Source organism: Bradysia coprophila (genome assembly GCF_014529535.1).
Source record: "Bradysia coprophila strain Holo2 chromosome IV unlocalized genomic scaffold, BU_Bcop_v1 contig_81, whole genome shotgun sequence".
Lineage (NCBI taxonomy): Eukaryota > Metazoa > Arthropoda > Insecta > Diptera > Sciaridae > Bradysia > Bradysia coprophila.
In genome coordinates this window covers 1,957,222-1,975,899 of record NW_023503375.1, presented here as the reverse complement: position 1 = coordinate 1,975,899, position 18,678 = coordinate 1,957,222, and the positions used below count along the sequence as shown (strand labels likewise).

The window sequence follows — 18,678 nt, the reverse complement described above, 5'->3', positions numbered from 1 at the left end:
AAATTTTAACTAAAAATGTTCAGTTCTTTGTGAATGAGGGCTAGCTAGAAAGGGCTTCTTTAGAGGGAAGATAAAAATGGACAAAACTTAATCGAAAATCAAATGAAATTTTTATTTTTTTTATAAAGTTACAGCGCAAAGGCAAGCGTTACGAAAATATCTTAAAATTGGTTATATCGTGTATTGCGAACAGGGATGTGTTTAGCTTGATTTATTAAATCAATGATTTAAATAATTCAGTGAAAGTCTACATAAGAATAGTGAGCACCACATACAAATAAAATACCTTTCACATTCAGCTCCACTGGAGATTCTCCAGTACGCTCTAAATTGAACGAATTATAATAAACTACGAAAATAACGGTTTAAAAGGTGATTTTCTTGGTCGCTTCCCGCAGTTCCCAGAAGAGAAAAACTAACGTGATGAGAGAAAAATTTGCGATTCATTTTGATGTACATCGAAGATTTTGTGACCATTTTCCAAGAAAATAGAGCAATTCATTTAAAAAAAAAACAAATAATATTTTTCATTGATTTGACTTATAATTTATTTATTACTCACTCCAATTTGGATGGATGAGATAGAGTGACGATGTTATAAAAATAGGAAAATATTTTTCAATTACTCATTAACGAGAACTTTACTAGAGAAGACAAATGTGTACGACTTTGTGTATCTTATATAAAATTAGTTTTTTTTGTCAGATTAATGCAATTCGTTTTTCAGTCAAAGCAATTCTAAAAAGCTTCATTGTTGATGATTAAGACAGAGACAAAAACAATTTTTTAAAAAACTTATTCTTTAAGAAAGATATGATCAAAATAAAAAATTCCGTGTACTTACAAAAGTGTTTTAAGTTTTCTTTTTGCATGAAGCTCTGGAGCAACAATACGATTAAACACAGAAAGCCATTCAGCAGATTTGAAGGGAATGGACTCTTCGCTTTGTAGCCTATATTTGGGAGGAAAAACATTCATTTTTCAATGATTTCTCAGAGCCCTTAAAAAAGTGTTACTTTTAAAGGAAAAATGGGTTTGTATATCACCCACAATATCCCACTTGGAGATAACCTAAATTTACACAATCTGACCATAATCATGGCTAAAACAATAAACTTTCTATATACAAATCGATCTAAATTGAAGATAAACTTCGTTGTAACTTACGTTGATTCTAATATCACAAACAATTCTAATTTGTTTCTAAAAAAGAATTTACAGTGAACGACATCTCAAATGTCTCACTGTCAAATTTTTCTGAGAATTTTATTGTGTCATTGCAAATTCACAATGACATTCTCTGAAAAAAATGACAGTGAGACATTCGAGATGTCGCTCACTGTAGTTTCGTGGCCGCAGATTATATCTGGGCTCAAAATTGCGACTATTATTGTTTACGTTGACATTATTGATGGTGTCATTTGTAACAACGAGTTGTATACAACGTATTTCGCAATAAAGGCAACGGAAAGTCCTACTTTTCGTCACTTGTTGCGAAAAGTATGTTCTGCGCCTCTAATGTTACACAACAACACCAGTCATCGGTTATCAGTAGCTACGACGACGTAAGAAGCTAGTGCATCCTTAAGAGTTCGTATAGCACTGCAGATTTTAAGTTTTAACGTTTCACACTCCAGATAGAGATCCTCAACAATTTGTTCTACTGAAATCTAGTTGCTCGAATATTGATTTAAGGGAGAAATGAAATCGTAGGGATAACTTTCGAATTTAATAGCTGCAATTTGGTTTGCTGTGATGGTTTGTAGTGGTGAATATGGCACAAGCAGCAAAAAGCTGACATTTGAAAAATCAGTTTTTCCCTTTACACAGTTTCGGCAACAAGAAATCGTATGTCAGATTATCTGTCCCCGTTACAGCTCTTGAGAAGCGTTGTTTTTTACGCTGTGTAATTTATCTTTTCACTGTTTCCCCCATAAATTTTCGTGATAATTCTACTTCTTTCATTGGTTAGCAGAATTCGGCTAATTTACCACTTTACAGCTCCAAGGTAAAAACAAAGAAATTTATCATATGTAAACAAATCTACCATAAGATGAACTTGAGTAAATCTCAATTGTTTCTAAAACGGGAAATGATATTCGACCTTTATTTTTCGTGGGCTGGATTTTTTCCTTTTACAAATATTTTAATTCTCTCTACAGTTATATTCATCAAATTATGGTACCAATTCAATGAAAATATTGGTAAATGGAGTTATTTTTAACGCTCAAACAAAAACTAATAACGTTCGTTTATTACCATCCATTTTAAAATATTCATTCACTCTTCTTGGACAGGAGATCACGACCATCAAGCAATGAATTAGACTTGACGAAATACAAAATAATGGAATATTTTCACATAGTTTCCAGTTAACTCTGATAGCAAGTTTAGCACAATGAGTCGTGAACAATTTTTGTTAATTCGAAGCACTGCAAACGAGGCACCAGAACTGAATTTAAGTAAGGAGCCTGCTTGACGCAGTAGTCAGAATCTCTCATTTATTTTCAGAAAGAATAAAAATGATAACAGACGGCACTGCGCGAGCTGAACGCAACTCCATCTGTTATCATTTCTCCGTGTTAATTTGGTTTCTAATGTTGGTATAATGATGACTTTGCATTCCGACGTTCCACACAAAATAAGGGACCGAATGACAGTTTAAAAAATGGAATAACTGTTTTCACGAAAACTCCTCCATTAAGAAGAAAAACTCTACCGCGAAGCAGTAGACAAGTGGTAATAACAGATTTGAAGTGTTTTCTCCGTTTGTGAAAGAGAGAGTCAATTTCATATTCCGAACATTCCGAAAAATGAGTCCAACAGGAAAACACACATGAACGGACCAATCATCAACTTCAGAATATCCTTGCCTTCCTTTAGCGACATAAATCACAACGAGAAATTTAAATTTGATTAAAAAAAACATTTATTACGGCACAATCTTTACAATATATACGCTATGGCTGGAGTAACCTTATATAATGATTTTTAGAATTCTATTCGTATTGATCTACCTCTTCCAAACATAATATACGTAAAGGACGTGCGTTAGTGTAATTAAGTCGAGTACCTATAGAATAGAGCAATTAATGAGCTCGTTTCGTTTGAAAATATTAAAAATTGATGTCCGTAACAAGCGATTTTAGTTAGTTATCCGTTCACATAAGACGAAACGTTAATATTAAAATATTAAATAAAGAAAAAAGACGAGAAAAAAAACGAGAAACAAATACATCAATGACCTCGAGACATCGAACCGTTATCAGTCTTACTTCGTTTGTTTTATAATCCATGGATGTTTCATCACCTCATCCAACGGCAATCGTCGGTCCGGCTCAACGACCATCAATTTGCTGATCAAATGGCGTGCCGGTGCCGAAACAAACGATGGAATCACATATTTCCCGTCCACAATGCTACGGTATGTGTCATGATGTGCGGAATTCGAAAAGAACGGAGCCTTACCGACGAGCAGCTCGTAACATAAGACTCCTAGACTCCATAGATCCACTTGCTTCGAATGTGGCTTGCCGCGAACCATTTCCGGTGGCAGATAGTCCATGGTACCACATAGTGTTGTTCGATACGATGTGGGCTCGTGAACGGACCATCCGAAATCGGCGATTTTCAGTTCTTTGTTCGCGCCCAAGAGTAGATTTTCTGTTGACAAATAGAATGAGCGATCGATTCGTAACGATTCGTTTTACCATCAAAGTCCGATAAACTCACCAGGTTTGATGTCCCTGTGGATAATGTGTTTTTGATGTAAGTAAATGAGTGCCGATGCCAATGACGAAATGTACGAGGCTGTGGTTTTTTCGTCTAGCCGTTTATCCGGATGAGTCTGTAGCTCCTTGTAAAGCGTACCGTTCGGTGCGTACTCCAAAATCAAATAAATTCTAGTGTCGTCATGGAAGTAACCGTACAGCCGCAAAATATTCGGATGTCTTAAGTGACTTTGAATTTCTATTTCACGTCGAACCTGATGTTCAACGGAATTCTGAACGATTTGTTTCTTGAACATTACTTTCAGTGCGACGACGTAACGGGTCGTTTTCTCGCGAGCTAAGTACACATTTCCAAATTTGCCCCTACCGAGTGGAGTGCCAATATCAAAACTACTCAACGACCAACGAGATGATGCTGGTTCCCCGGACGAACTATCTGCTGGACGTTCGACCACTTGCTTTGTATCACTAGTAGATGACGATACGACCGCTGAAAGTGATTAAATTGTGGGAATTAAATTGGCATTGATGTCGGTTATTAATGGACATCGATGCACAAAATTTCATCCCGACGAACCCACCTGCTTCTGTTTTTTCTGGTTTCAATACCTCAGCCTTCTTTACGTAAGTACTTTGATTAACGAGAACATTTCGCTTGGCCTTTTCAGTCGTCACCGAACCCTTTGTGTTAATGTCATTTTTTACAGTCCTTGAAGCTGCCGGGGTAGATAGTTTCGCATTCCTGGTCACCGTAGTTTGATTTTCCTTTTGTCCCTTGTCCCCTGTACGTCGTATCATGTTTGTAAATTGTGGGATTCGGGAATATTTAACAATTTTTCGTCGTTGACAGTTTTGCCGTTAAAATGTCTTTGAACGAATCAGGAGAGTGCAATGTTGTCTTCGCTTGAGAAAATTTAAATGGACTTTCGATGTGAAGTTGGCTGTGGCTGTTTTGTGGTTTACATTTTCCATTTTAATTTGCCAGTGGTGTCAGTCGGCTGCACTTTTTCAGTGTAATGAGCATCGACAAAATCAATGAAAGTAGAGAACAGGTATGGTCGATCGCCGAATTCGTCTTAAACGCACTCACATTTTATGTCAAAATAATATGAAAATGAGTTCATTTAAGTACGAAAATCAAATTTTCATGTCCTCCGGGCGGACAATAGACCATACCTGTTCTCTACTTTCATTGGACAAAATAATGTTCGTGCTCATTAGCATGGAGAGATCAAGATTCTGAAAGAACAGGTTAAGGCGAATGAAACACAAATCTTGACAATTCAGAGATGTATATTGTTTGAAAAGTCAACTTGAAAACAATTTTTTTTGTTAAGTTAAAATCGTCATATAAAATTTTCCAAACCTACTTGGCGCTACAGGAAAATTTTGATCACACCGCCTTCGTGATCAACTCGAAAGTGTTTCAACCTGTTCTTTCAGAACCTTGGGAGAGATGGCCAAGGCTGTATATTTGGAGAGGTCACACGGGTGTGTGCGGGTGGCACACACAAAATTTGACAGTTTCATATATTTTCGTAGTAGGTGGATTCTAAAATTTGACAACTTCAAAATAGATGAATTTTATGTGTTCCAGTGTATCTAATATAGTAGCGATTACCTCCCCAAGTGGTACAGCCTTGGAGATGGCATGGTGGCGCTGTCATTTTTAAGCATGTCTGGAGAGTATAATACGGTCATTACTATTTGACGAATTTCAATCCAAAACTACCTGGAGAGAAAAGTGAAATTCGACATTATTTCTGATTTGGGAGTTATTGTGGTTTGTAATACAATCGCTAAAACGAACTGGTGTGCATACGTTACTTTGCACCAGCAATTCCAGCACAATTCCAAATGGGACCAGCTAGTGCAAAATAACGTATGCAGACCAGTTTGATTTAGCGATTGCAGATTCCACAAGAATTTCGTTGAACAATCCAATTTTTATTTTCTAAATTTTTGTCGAATTTCACTTTTCACTAAGTGAGACGCAGTTTAACACAAGGCTGTGAACTTTGGGGAGGTCATGCAGACACAGAAACGAGGGTGACACACCACAGTTAACGATAAAATGGCGGATTTCATACAAAAATTCACTACCTCCTGTGATGATTCTCGTCGCTGTGAATTTGGATTTGGTGAATTTTTTACATGTAAAATCATCAGAAGTGGTGTGCTCCCGCGTATCCAATACAAAGGCGATCTACGTGACCTCCCCAAAATTAACAGCCTTTGACAGTATGGCCAACAGAATCGAGGCTGTAGGCTTGAGGTTTACTTTGGGCCAAACTTATACAAAACTTATATGAGGCAAGGGCAGACAGCAAAGAACAATTAAGGTAACAGTTAGCAATGAGAATTCAATTCCGAAATATCGGAAACCCTAAAACCAATCGTCGAAACTATAACGAACTGCCAAAAAATAATGGCGCTTCCAATAGCGATTAGTCATCTAATTCTAAAAGAGGTCCCACTGAGAACTATTTCGTAAAAATGCTTTGAGCGATGCCATCGAGGTCTTTTTCAAATGATTGTATCAATATTAGCAATCTATGATGAAATAAGCTCACATTTATTTCAACAGATTGGAAATCATTCAAACTGCAACACGAACATCACATCAGAGAGCAGTGAGTGTAATAAGAAAACTAAATTTTCGACTGCTCCGGTTTTTAAATTAACGGAAACCAAACTGAATTGTAAACTGGTAAAGTTTTCATCATCACTGAATGTGATGGCACTGATAGCACCGCTGATATGACATTTGTATGACAACCCTGATGACATTTTGGTGTTTACATCCATGCTGTTTTGTGTTCAGTTTGTTATTGTAGCTGCAGCGGTAAAGTGTTAATTATACGTTTGCAAAGAGTTAAGAGAAACAATTCGCTTAAAAAATCATGTTGACTAATGCTAACGCTTCGGGAATTCCTGACAAAGGATGGCAACCACACTTCGTTGTTCTGGAGACCACGTAAGTTTCATAGATTGTCCAAATAATTTAATGAGCGGTAGTTGTGGCTCCCAGTTTAGCTATTACTAACAGCGTCTGTTATTAAGTCGGAAACTATTTCGTAGGCCGAAATGACTCTTCTGGTGATTTTAGATCAATTAGCTCGACTTGAGTTGATATTCCCAATTCGGTAAAGCCTCGCTGAGTTTTAAAGAACGTCTTCACTATGTTCGTTCATATTAAAATCCAAATTTTCTCCTTATTTAATCTTGGTATCCGATAGACCTATAGAACTTATAGAACTAATCGAAAGCAAAATTCGATCCCACTTGTTTGACACTGTCTTTCATTTCCTTTGATTTAATTCCAGAATGGGAGAAATAACCATCGAACTGTATTGGAAGCATGCTCCGAACACATGTCGAAATTTCGCAGAGCTCGCTCGCCGTGGTAAGTTAGAGAAATTTGAGCGTCTTCTTGGCCAACATTGAATTACCTTGTTTATCACTCACAGGTTACTACAACAACACCATCTTTCATCGAATCATCCGCGATTTTATGATTCAAGGTGGAGATCCCACCGGTACTGGTAGAGGAGGCACATCGATTTATGGACAAACGTTTGCCGACGAAATAAATCCCGATCTGAAGCACACCGGGTAAGGTTTACTCTCCCACTTTTTCGATTGAATTGTAATAATTTTGTCTCCGATCTCCAGTGCTGGAATATTGTCGATGGCTAACTCGGGACCGGACACAAATGGCTCACAGTTCTTCATAACACTGGCGCCAACACAATGGTTGGACGGAAAGCATACGATTTTCGGTCGAGTTTCGTCGGGCATGCAGTCGGTCAAGCGGATCGGCTTGGTGGAGTGTGACAAAAATGACAAACCCAATGAAAATGTGAAAATTGTTCGAAGTAAAATTGAGAAGTTCTAAGCATTTGGGTGATTTCAATTTTAATTTCAAATGCCTGGCATCACATAAGCAATGTTGTCCAGTGTGTCGCTGAGCTGTCCTTTGATGTTGTTCAATTTGTGGCCCAATCCAGGAATGCAGGTGGTCAAACAAATTAGTGGTGATATCGAGCACAGCAAACTGTCTAGTAGTACGGATAGACTGCCAGACACGGTTATTTGTCCCTGAAACAACGTCAAAAAATAACCGGGTCAAAATCAGTCGATATTACCGACCACACCAAGATCAAACTCACTTCGTGCTCTTTCAAACGTTCCCCGATTATAGTTAAGCTTTCTCCCAGCAACTGCAGATGGGCGGCAACGTCGGCTGGCTGTGTACCAGGTTTCGATTTAAACACATTTGATGTCGTCGGACTCAATTTGGGTGATTTGACTTCACTCGCTACATCCGGAGACGTAATCGGTGCATTCTTAACCGGCGTTCGCTTCTGTTTAGTCTTTGTGGATGGAGTCGTATGTCGATTGATGAACTTTGAGCTGGGCACCTGATTCAACGATTTGCCGATGACTTTCTCTTTGCCTTTGGATGAAAGACGCTTAGCGCGTCGTCGCCAATTGTATTTTTCGCTGCTTGGAACATTGGCCCACATTTCGCCGAGTTTACGTGAAATTGTAGCGAAATCAAGATCCGGATGAATTGACAACATCTGCTGGCGGACGTCTTTCGCCCAAAGCATGTAAGCGGTGAATCGAGACTTGCCTTTGTCTTTTCGCTGCGGTTTGCCTAGGACCAACTGATGGGACAATAAAGGAAATTAATTCGAAAATTCGTGCCAGCGGATAATGTGGGCGCACTCACTTTTCCGTCTTTGTAAATCTTTTTCTTCGTCGACTTTTCGGTCATATACGCACTCTTACGGACAGTCGTATCAATGAGCAACGGATTGTTTCCTTCATCCGAATCACTGCCACTAGAATCGAGCATCAGATCGTCATCGTCGTCGTCAATATCCATTTGCTCATTTTTCAACGCTTCGGGCGTTATGTCCAAAGGAGCTTCCATGAATTCACTTTTTATCGGAGACGACTGATCGGACAGGGATGGAGAGGACATTTTCAGGGACCTGGGAGTCGGTTTCTTGACTTTTGACAATTCCAATTCGTCAATGCTTTGGAAATCCATTAGCTTGGAGGACTTCTTTCGCACACGTCCTGATCTTGATACTCCGGTAACTACCTCGGCTTCCATTTTTGACCGACCTATTACTTACTATCGGAAGACAGTGAAAATATTTTTGTTGTTGGCTGGTAGAAAACCAAACAGATTTGACAGTCGTAAATTGTTTCAACGAACGGTTTCGTTAAAAGTAGGATTGTAAACAGAGTAAACGCTGGTACCACTGACGGTTGGTCATTGTTGCCATCAAAATTGAATTTGTAACATGTGTGAGCCGCTACGAATATCTTCGAGAATATCGTTCATCTATGTTCGGTATGTTCCAAGTAAACACGAATTTTCACACTACATTTACCTTGTTTTTACATTGGAATTTTCACTGGCCGAACCAAGGCTGTAAACTTTGGGGAGGTCACGCAGATACAGATACGCGGGTGACACACTACACTTGATGATAACATGGCGGGTTTCACAGGGCTGTATACTTTGGGGAGGTCACGCAGACCGCCATTTTATTAGATACGCGGGAACACACCATTTCTGATGACTTTACATATACAAAAAATTCACCACATCATCAAGACGACAAGAATCATCAGAGGAGGTGAATTTTTGTTGAAATCCGCCATTTTATCATTAACTGTGGTGTGTAACCCGCGTATCTGTATCGTGACCTCCCCAAAGTAGACAGCCTTGGGATTTCATACAAAAATTCACCTACTGTGATGATTGTCATCGCCGTGATGATGTGGTGAATTGTTTTGTATGTAAAATCAACAGACGTGGTGTGTTCCAGCGTATATAATAAAATGGCGGTTGCGTGACCCCTTCAAAGTTTACAACGAACACGATTTCATCCATAGAGATCGGTTTTCCCACAAATGTTGATGATTTTATGTCTTTATGGATGAAATTTGACAATTTGTATGGCCTTGGAACAGACCTTTATCTTTCAACTTTCATTGACTCTAGGCATAGCAGTTCATGTTTGAGTTGGATTTATCTTAATGCTTAGTTTCCTCTTACAAAAAAAGTACTCCGTGTGAGAGACAAAATTGAATTTTTTCAATTTTTCCTTTGTTTATTTGACAGTTTGCTCTCTCACGTCTCTCTTACGGAGTACTTTTTGTTGAGTGGAATGGACACTTAAACGTATTCATTATTCATGTTCAAGTAATATGAGTGTGTTTGAAATGCGTTTTTAAAATCGAAATCTCCTTCGTGGTGACATTAGACGGTACCTGTGAGTTGGACAGCAAAAAAAAGAAATCTGGGCAGCAAAAATTTCTCTTTCATGGACCTAGAACAGGACGTTTTGTATAAAAAAAAATCAAATTTTGTCGCCACCTGCCTTCGTGAATGTCTTAACCTGTTCTTTCCAAGGCTGTAAACTTTGGGGATGTCGCGCAAATACAGATACGCGGGTAACACACCAAAGTTGGTTAAAAAATGGCAGATTTCATACAAAAATTCACCTACTCTGATGATTCTCGTCGTCGTGATGATGTGGTAAATTTGTTTTATATATGTAGAATCATCAGAAGTTGTGTGTTCCCGCGTATCTAATAAAATGGCGATCTGCGTGACCTCCCCAAAGTTTACAGGCTTGGTTCTTTCAAAACCATAAAAATACGATCTATAAATGAATATGTTTGGAACTTGACAGTAGAGTTCCGATTATATCGGATTAAATTCATAACTTGTCTTATCAGGTTATGAGATATTAACGTCAAAAAGTTTACAACCAAACATTCATTGCTTGTAGATCAAGTAAAAAGCTTGTTTCATTGCAAAATAAATTGGTTAAAGGACAGTTCAAGCGATGAAGCTGGTCTTAAACCCCAAAAATTAATTTGATGTCAACATTGACATTTTCAACATATTGATAGAGAATCTTTTACTTCAATAGTTTCAACATACATTTGGCAACGTCAGCTGTTTTAAGACTGTTTGAACTATTTTGATCAAGCCAAGGTTCTAAAAGAACTGATTACACTCGCGGAATTTTGAAACCCGACACATTTTCTGTTTCGTGGTTCACTGTTTTTTTCTGAATTTTGCATGGGTTTTTATATGGAGCAATCAGAAACTCAAGTAAAACACATAAACAGAAAATGCGTCGGTTTTCAAAATTCTGTGTGTGAGATGATCGGGAAGACTGTGCACGGTGTGCCTGAACCAGATTTAATAGACAAAAATCTCTGTGGGTTTGCGAAAGTTTATATCACGATTTCAAAAGCCCACATTAAGGCGTTATACATCGCTGAATGTTTACATAGAGATGAAGAGGGCTTTAACCTGGCCTTACAAAAAAAAATGTTTTTCTTCAAGTTGGCTTCTCCAAGGTTCTGAAAGAACATGTTAAGACACGAAGGCGGGTGAAACACAGATCTTGACATTTTAGACAGTTTTTGTTAAACTCACTCATTAAAGATTGTACGAATTGAAGAAAAAAAAATATTTTTATCAAGTTTACATTTCACACATTCTGTAATGAGTGTGTTTAACAAAACCTGTCTAAATTGTCAAAATTTATGTTTCACCCGCCTTCGTGATCCGCTCAGAAGTGTCATAGCCTGTTCTTTCAGAACCTTGGACTTTTCACACAATGTGTAATGAGTGCGTTTAACAAATTTGATGCCACCATCCTTCGTGGTAAGTCGATGAATATAAACCATCCAAATATGGTCTAATATTACCTCGGAGGACATAACGATTTTAAAAAAGGGTTCTAACGCACCCATTGACAAAAATTTTGACAAAAATAATGAGTGAGTTCAAGATAAATCGACAGATTTTGAAGAATCGGCTATACCTAGACCTAATGTGTACCGAAAAAAACCTCTTTCATGGCTGCAGCTCCTGCAGCCGTAGCTGTCGGCAATATAAAAATAATATAGAGCCATATGCGTATGACAGTTCGGAACTTAACGAACGAATCTGGTAACACCAATTAAATGTCTAATGTGACTTTATGACGCCTGCTCGTTGCCCAGACATGTCTTTAAACAAACTAAAAGTTTAAAAATCATTTTTTTAATCAAAATAAAACGATAAACAATCCGAAACACGACAATTGTACTTTTTTACAAGATCCTTGTAATGGGTGAGTAAATGGAAATAAATATTTTGCTAAATTTACGCTCGGAACGACCTATTTTCCTGGAAAAACAAAGTGAAATTTTGGTATCAATTAAACCGTGATTGTAATTTCACAACTTTTGCATTGTTAATTACTGAGTCTATTTGTCGCGATTTCGATTAAATTAATTGTGCAATCAGTACGCGTGAATGTTGACAATATTTTAGCAGTAAAAAGGTTCACCATTCGTTTAATTTGACTTTTTAAATACGAAACCAAACGATTAGCGAAAAGAGAACAACTCCCATATCGATGCGGAGTCTCGATTCGTGTTTACAAGTGAAATTTCGATTTGTTTTTGTAACATTTTACCCATTTTCCATATTGTCTAGGCCTTTCGCACAAATGAAAATAAAAACACCGTCGAAGACTGTACTCGGAAAGTTCGATCAATTGATTATTATTCGACGTAAACCTATCTAAATTAAACACAACTAATCAACTTGTAAACGGGACACACCGTGGCAGAAGTTGGCGATTCATCTGATGTAAGTCGAAACATTTTTTTTAATATTTTTGCATTTTGTTTACGAAAAATCGAATTGAAAATTTTGTTTATCAACATTGTCGCAACGCTGCTGACCCACAAACCATTTCTATTTCGCAAAAATAATTTTCATTTGTGGCACAACAGAAAACCTTAACCTCACTTCTCTGTGTTGATTTTATTTATGTTTTTCGTTGTTGTTGTTTGTTTGATTATGTGATTTTTGAGTGAAGTTTTGAAACTTTGTGTAACGGGGGTTCGACTGTGTGTTGCACATTTTATTGTCTTTTGTTGAATTATATATTCTCGAAGCATCACAAGTGATCAGAAATCTGTGTTCAATTTAGTTTATCAATATAATCGAGTTTTGAATTTAATTTAGAATTTTCTTTCGAATTTTGTAAAATATGTATCCGAATTACCAATATGCACCGCATATACCACCGCCGAACATGGTGTATATTTTAACAACGGTAATGTTGCAATTTAAAAAAAACAAAATTATTTAAATTACTTCAAACGTGACAACATTTTGAGGTTATACTGTGTGGTCGGTTATACCGATCAAACACAATTCGAATTTACTGTGAGAATTTAATGGAAAAAGGTATCCGTCATTCATCGGAAAGCATGTGCTTTGATTGATAAGAGTCCTAAGAGCACGTGTCATTTCGATGAAAGAAATTTCTACAACTTTTTCGATTTTTTTCCTTACTTTTGAACGCTCTTCCTACATGTGTTTCTTCGTGTATCCTTTCCGAGCCTTTTTCTACTTTTTTCCGAATTTTCGAACCCACGGTTGTGTCAATTATATTTCAAATCCTTTTTGAAGGAGATAGTGACACGTGACTGTCATTCACTTTCCATTCGGGTCTGGATGGGAGTTTTTAATTCAGTGATCATCATTTACGGTCACTGTCTCATAGAACGAAGCAATGACGTGCCTTGCAAAGACGTTTCCATTTCGCAGTGTTTGTGGGTTTCCAATGAAACTGGGTTGTCAAACAGAAGAGATCCACCCGAAACATGGGAGATCTTGAGTATTAAGTCCTCGATTAATACAACGATACGTTGTCCGCCTAGATTTTGTTCTACTTTGTCTCGACTCTTTAACGAAATTCTGTTTGCAATTATTCTGCAAGTTTCTGTAAGCTGTAGCTATTGTACGGATCACCATGCCATCCGTCCTTGTGTTGTGAGTAGAAACGTTTTTAGAGTAACAATTTCAGTAGAGTAATGACTCCTTCAGCGCTAAAAGTTCTTCAGCGCTACAACTCCTTCGGCGCTACAAATCCTTCGGCGCTACATTACCTGAGGTGTTATAAAGCCTCCAGATTTTTTTTCTGTTTTCCAATTGACACCATTAGTAGGTTCCATTCTAACTCATTATTGACAACCATCTTCATATCGTATCATATTAAGGGGTGGGTGGTGGGTCATTTTGATTTTTTTTTTTAAATTTTGTAGAATCCAGCATACCAAACGTCTAGTCATTTTCATTTTTAATTTTTTCCAAGACAGATATCCACCAAAATATTGTCAAGGGAAATTCTAACTGGGATCTAACTAATTCTCTGTCCACACTCCCAACGACCGACGATTCCGTAAAAAAAAGTTATTTTTTTTTAGGTTCGATTGACTAATATTCCGTCAAATGATTTGCGAACGGCGAAACTAAAAATCGAATTAAAATTTCATTTTCCAGGCGATGCCATCGGCAATCGGCGGCGGTCATGCATCGCATTCGAATAATACCATACCGAGTAATGAGGAATGCGGTATACGCGATGTTTGGAAGCATAATTTAGAGGAAGAATTTAGAACTATACGTCAGGTGGTGCAGAACTACAATCATGTTGGCATGGACACTGAATTTCCTGGTGTTGTGGCTCGGCCGATTGGTGACTTTCGTTCGCCGGGAGACTATCAATACCAGTTGTTAAGGTGTAACGTTGACCTACTCCATATCATCCAATTGGGCTTAACGTTTATGGATGATGATGGCAAAACACCACCGGGCTATTCAACATGGCAGTTTAATTTCAAGTTTAATTTGAGGTTGGTTCGAATTGGTCGGTTGTTCGGTTCGATTAATCGAAAGTAATTTAATTCCAGTGAAGACATGTATGCGCAGGACTCCATCGACCTTCTTCAGAATTCGGGCATTCAATTCAAAAAGCATGAAGAAGATGGCATCGATCCATTCGAATTTGCTGAACTTTTAATGACATCCGGAGTGGTGCTTATGGACAACATCAAGTGGTTAAGCTTTCACTCCGGCTACGACTTTGGATACATGCTAAAACTGTTGACGTACCAAAATTTGCCAGCCGACGAGAGTGAATTTTTCGAATTGTTGCGGCTGTACTTTCCGACCATCTATGACGTAAAGTACTTGATGAAATCGTGCAAAAATTTGAAAGGCGGCCTGCAGGAAGTGGCCGACCAATTGGAATTGCGACGCGTCGGTCCGCAACATCAGGCTGGTTCCGATTCACACTTGACGGGAATGGCTTTTTTCAAAATGAGAGAGGTACTTGATAAACACGAGTATAGTATTGCTTTGAAGGAGTGCTCACAGAGCCGGTCTCTGTTTTGATTTGCTAAAGAAAGATTTTTTTTTTACAAATTTTGATCTGTCATCATTGACGGTATTAGGTTAGGTTAATGATCTGAAAATGGACTGATCATTTGGGAGAGATTTATAATTTGGAAAACGTTTCGTTGGAGAGATTTTTTCCGTTGATTTTTTTGATTGTCAATCGGCTACTGATTTTCACGACAATTATTTTATTCCAAACATTTTCTTGAATAATGGAAATCAAGTATACGACATTGACACTCCGATCAGTATTATTCTATCGATTCGTTAATCGATAGTTCGTTGAAGTTTTTTTTTCTTATTTATTTTCGTTGAGAGCTGAACGAATCGTTAAATTTTTCACTCATTTTTCTGAATTGAAGATCGATTTACTCACTCCAATCTAACGAATTTTCTCGAACTATGTTTTTGTCAACAAAAATGTACCTTCGATTTTCTATCAACGCCAAATGTATATGCACCCCCGAGTGGGGGTCCGTCACTTTGAATTATTTGAATAAAATTTTACTTTGTTGTTACGCAAAAACATTTTTGATTTTCGATTCCTTTTTTGTTGTCGATGTAGAGATGAGTGGGTGGTAAATACATTTTTGACGACCCTGATCAGTCGTGTCTGATAGGAAAAATTACAGGGTCGGGCAAACATTTTTCGGGTGGTTTTTTTTAGTAAACCTTTTAAGTTGACCACCCAAACCGTCGGATTGTGAGTCAACTAAGTTCCGACTTACGGTTCAATTGGTGGCCAACTTATAAAGGTCATGTCAGGGTTAGGTCGTCAACCCGAAAAAAAAATCGAAGTCGACCTTACCTGATTTGGCCTTTCTGGACATTGTTAACAGCTCAATAAATTGATTTTCAATGTTGAGATCATGTTCACCTGAAGTTGACGAATCTGAAGTAAGTTCAACTTGCCCTTTCAGGTCATTGTTAAGATCGAACTGAAATAGCTTGATTTTCAGATCAATTCAGATCACAAAATGATCTGAACTGATTTTTTGCAGTTTGACCTAACCTGACCTGATAACAGTCGTTTTTTAAGGGCAAGCAATTTTTTTGGTGTATAATTTTGGGACACAGACGACAAGAAAATGATTACCCACTCATTTCTATAAGTCGATGCATGAGCGCGCCTTTGTAAACAAAACAATCAAAACCCGACCAGCGAAATGATTGATTGACGTTAAAAATGAAAATTTCTACTTTTAGATGTTTTTTGAGGATAATATTGATAAAAACAAATATTGCGGACATCTGTATGGCTTGGGAACATCATTTATTGTCAACGGCAACAATTATAATTGCGATAATGGCGACAACAACTCATCGTGATTTGTGTGTTTTTTTACGTGGATGCTGAATATTTTTTCTTTTCTTCTTTTTTTTTGGCGGTAAAGGTTTGGAAATTTTGGCATCTGTTTCCGATTGTTTTATATGTACCGAATGGTAAATTAGGATAAAAATAATTTTTTCTTCAAATTGAAACACTTAGCCAAAATCATCAGTTTAACCAATCCGAAAAAAAAAATATTTGTAACAGAAATAGAGAGAGAGGAAAAGGAAAGGAAAAACCAAAATCAAGTTCCATTCATCTCATAATGCCATTCATTTCAATTGTAGATAGTAGTGAAATTTTCTTCATTCTTTTTTATGTAACTTCCCATCTAAAGTAAACATTTATTTTGTCATGTTTTTTTGTGTATAATTGAAAATATATAATTGATTGACACCCGATAATTTATCAGCAGATTTTCCATGTTCAAAATAATTAAAAAAAAAAACAACAAGAAGCCCAAAAGAAAATTGTAACACAATTTGCATTTCAGTTTGCAATCGAAAACCCAGTCCAGTCATTGTCACATTAACGAAGACGACACCTTAATTATTATTTCGTTTTTGCGAAAGTTATTATTATTTTTTTCATTTACAATTTAAAATTTAATTATTTGTTTCGCATTCATGTCAAAATTACTATTTAAAGAGACAACTTTTTTCGTTTCGTTGAGTTTATATTCACATCATGCACAATGTTATATATGCTAAAAATGGATTGGTGATTTATTTTCGATTTTAAACAACAACAACAAAATTTATAATTCATTTACGAGAAAAGTCGATTTGAATGAGAAAGAAAGAGAGAGAAAAAAAAGAAAAATTGAAAAAATAAAGCGAAAAACTTATTAATTATTTTAAAAACGCAGTTTTCATTCGATTTTATTTCAACTTTAAGCCCTTAAGAGTCACTCTGCGAAAACTTCGATCAGCTTATGAAATTTGAAACCAAGAAGTCTCCGATCTTTATGAGTTATATCTCGTTCGAAAGCTTTCTCCAGACTGTAGCAGAATTTTTAGCCCCGTACAAATTACAAAGGGGCTCATAGGATTAGGAGAAAGTGGCAGTGACGCAACACGCACGCGATTTTTGGCTCTGATAATTATTTTTCACTGTTTTCATTTAATTTCATTTAAATTTATACAAAATTCGATATCGGCTGAATTGCTGTAATTAGTGGTCACTGATAATTTGTGAATTTCATGGATTATAGTCCGTGATCATGTCCGGAGCGATAGCGGAGGACTTGACGCAGTCTAACTTCCAAAAAAAGAACGAAGAAAATTTTTTGAGACGCGGCAACTATATATAGGCGAGAATTTAAGTTTCTTTCCTTTGGCCTGTATCACCACAAATCCTATTCTATCTTATTCGCGCTTCAAATACGAGCAATACGAGCTATCACTCGACTATGTAACTTTAAAATTGCCGGAGATACATCGTTTTGAAGTTGTTCATTTTGATAGAAAATGCACCAAATTAACGTTTTCCAAACAATCAAAATCTTTCAACTTACTCTGTATGTTTCTATCTGTCTATCTGTCTATCTGTCTATCTATCGACGGTCGATCTCGGAAACTAGTCAGCCAATCTCCATGAAATTTTGCAGGTACCTTAGGGTGGGCATAAAAATGAAAATGTGATACGCCATTACCCCAGGAAAAACCAGAATTTTGTTTTATTGGCCTCGAAGTGGTTTCTGAGTGTGGTTTTCGAGGGTCGGGAACGCGTTTTCGGCTGTAGCTTAGCTGTATTGAAACCTACAGAGGTGTGCGACCCATCAAATGAAAGGTATTCGTAACACGATTCGAACAAAAAAATAATTACAAAAATCGGGTCAGATTCGTTTGAGCTAGAGTGATTAGAGTGACCAAATTTTGAGCTACTCGAGCGTAGGATGAAAGGACTAATATTTTTGCGATTATGAGAGATAGAGAGTTACTTTCTTCGGCAAAGTCTCAGAGTTTTACGAGTAGAACAGAGGGGCATATGTGAAAAATGTCGAAAGTTGGAAATGGGTGGGTCAATTATGTTTTTAGAGGTATTTCTTGAATGGTGGCAGATAGAGAGTTACTTTCTTCGGCAAAGTCTCAGAGTTTTACGAGTAGAAAAGAAGGGCATTTGCGAAAAATGTCGAAAGTTAGAAATGGGTGGGTCAATTGGGGTTTTGGAGATATTTCTTGAATGGTGGCAGATAGAGAATTACTTTCTTCGTCAAATTTTCGAATTTCGTCAAATTTTCGATTTTCGTTAAATTTAGTCAAATTTTTTAATTTTCGTCGAATTTTCGAATTTCGTCGAATTTTCGAATTTCGTCAAATTTTCGAATT

General features: G+C 37.1%; 4 protein-coding genes and 1 long non-coding RNA gene across 7 annotated transcripts; 3 read left to right on the top strand and 2 right to left on the bottom strand.

Moving 5' to 3' along the window:
- Positions 1–2,905: 2,905 nt before the first annotated feature.
- Positions 2,906–4,668, bottom strand: LOC119072365 (aurora kinase C-like). Its single transcript, XM_037177558.1, has 3 exons — positions 4,313–4,668; positions 3,733–4,221; positions 2,906–3,663 (listed from the first exon to the last, which is right to left on the bottom strand). The coding sequence occupies exons 1-3, from the start codon at positions 4,527–4,529 to the stop codon at positions 3,272–3,274; spliced, it is 1,098 nt and encodes a 365-aa protein (XP_037033453.1). The 5' UTR covers positions 4,530–4,668; the 3' UTR covers positions 2,906–3,271.
- A 1,850-nt stretch (positions 4,669–6,518) lies between these two features.
- LOC119072368 (peptidyl-prolyl cis-trans isomerase-like 1) lies at positions 6,519–7,632 on the top strand. Its single transcript, XM_037177564.1, has 4 exons — positions 6,519–6,708; positions 7,058–7,137; positions 7,202–7,346; positions 7,407–7,632. Exons 1-4 carry the CDS (start codon positions 6,635–6,637, stop codon positions 7,627–7,629), a joined length of 522 nt encoding a protein of 173 aa, XP_037033459.1. The 5' UTR covers positions 6,519–6,634; the 3' UTR covers positions 7,630–7,632.
- Positions 7,633–7,636: 4 nt separating this feature from the next.
- Positions 7,637–8,959, bottom strand: LOC119072366 (HMG box-containing protein 4-like). Its single transcript, XM_037177560.1, has 3 exons — positions 8,470–8,959; positions 7,904–8,404; positions 7,637–7,832 (listed from the first exon to the last, which is right to left on the bottom strand). The coding sequence occupies exons 1-3, from the start codon at positions 8,857–8,859 to the stop codon at positions 7,656–7,658; spliced, it is 1,068 nt and encodes a 355-aa protein (XP_037033455.1). The 5' UTR covers positions 8,860–8,959; the 3' UTR covers positions 7,637–7,655.
- A 212-nt stretch (positions 8,960–9,171) lies between these two features.
- LOC119072369 lies at positions 9,172–10,396 on the top strand. Its single transcript, XR_005086850.1, has 2 exons — positions 9,172–9,253; positions 10,244–10,396. It is a non-coding gene; the product is annotated as an uncharacterized LOC119072369 (long non-coding RNA).
- A 1,338-nt stretch (positions 10,397–11,734) lies between these two features.
- On the top strand, positions 11,735–16,850 carry LOC119072367 (CCR4-NOT transcription complex subunit 7). Of its 3 annotated transcripts, XM_037177563.1 has the most exons (6): positions 11,735–11,893; positions 12,262–12,417; positions 13,938–14,045; positions 14,122–14,474; positions 14,532–14,949; positions 16,225–16,850. In XM_037177563.1, the coding sequence occupies exons 4-6, from the start codon at positions 14,125–14,127 to the stop codon at positions 16,345–16,347; spliced, it is 891 nt and encodes a 296-aa protein (XP_037033458.1). In that variant the 5' UTR covers positions 11,735–11,893; positions 12,262–12,417; positions 13,938–14,045; positions 14,122–14,124; the 3' UTR covers positions 16,348–16,850. The 3 variants fall into 3 exon arrangements, with proteins under 3 accessions (XP_037033458.1, XP_037033457.1, XP_037033456.1); XM_037177562.1 differs by lacking the exon at positions 13,938–14,045 and having other exon boundaries at positions 11,736–11,893; XM_037177561.1 differs by lacking the exons at positions 11,735–11,893; positions 12,262–12,417; positions 13,938–14,045 and adding an exon at positions 12,621–12,889.
- The last annotated feature ends 1,828 nt before the right edge of the window (positions 16,851–18,678 follow it).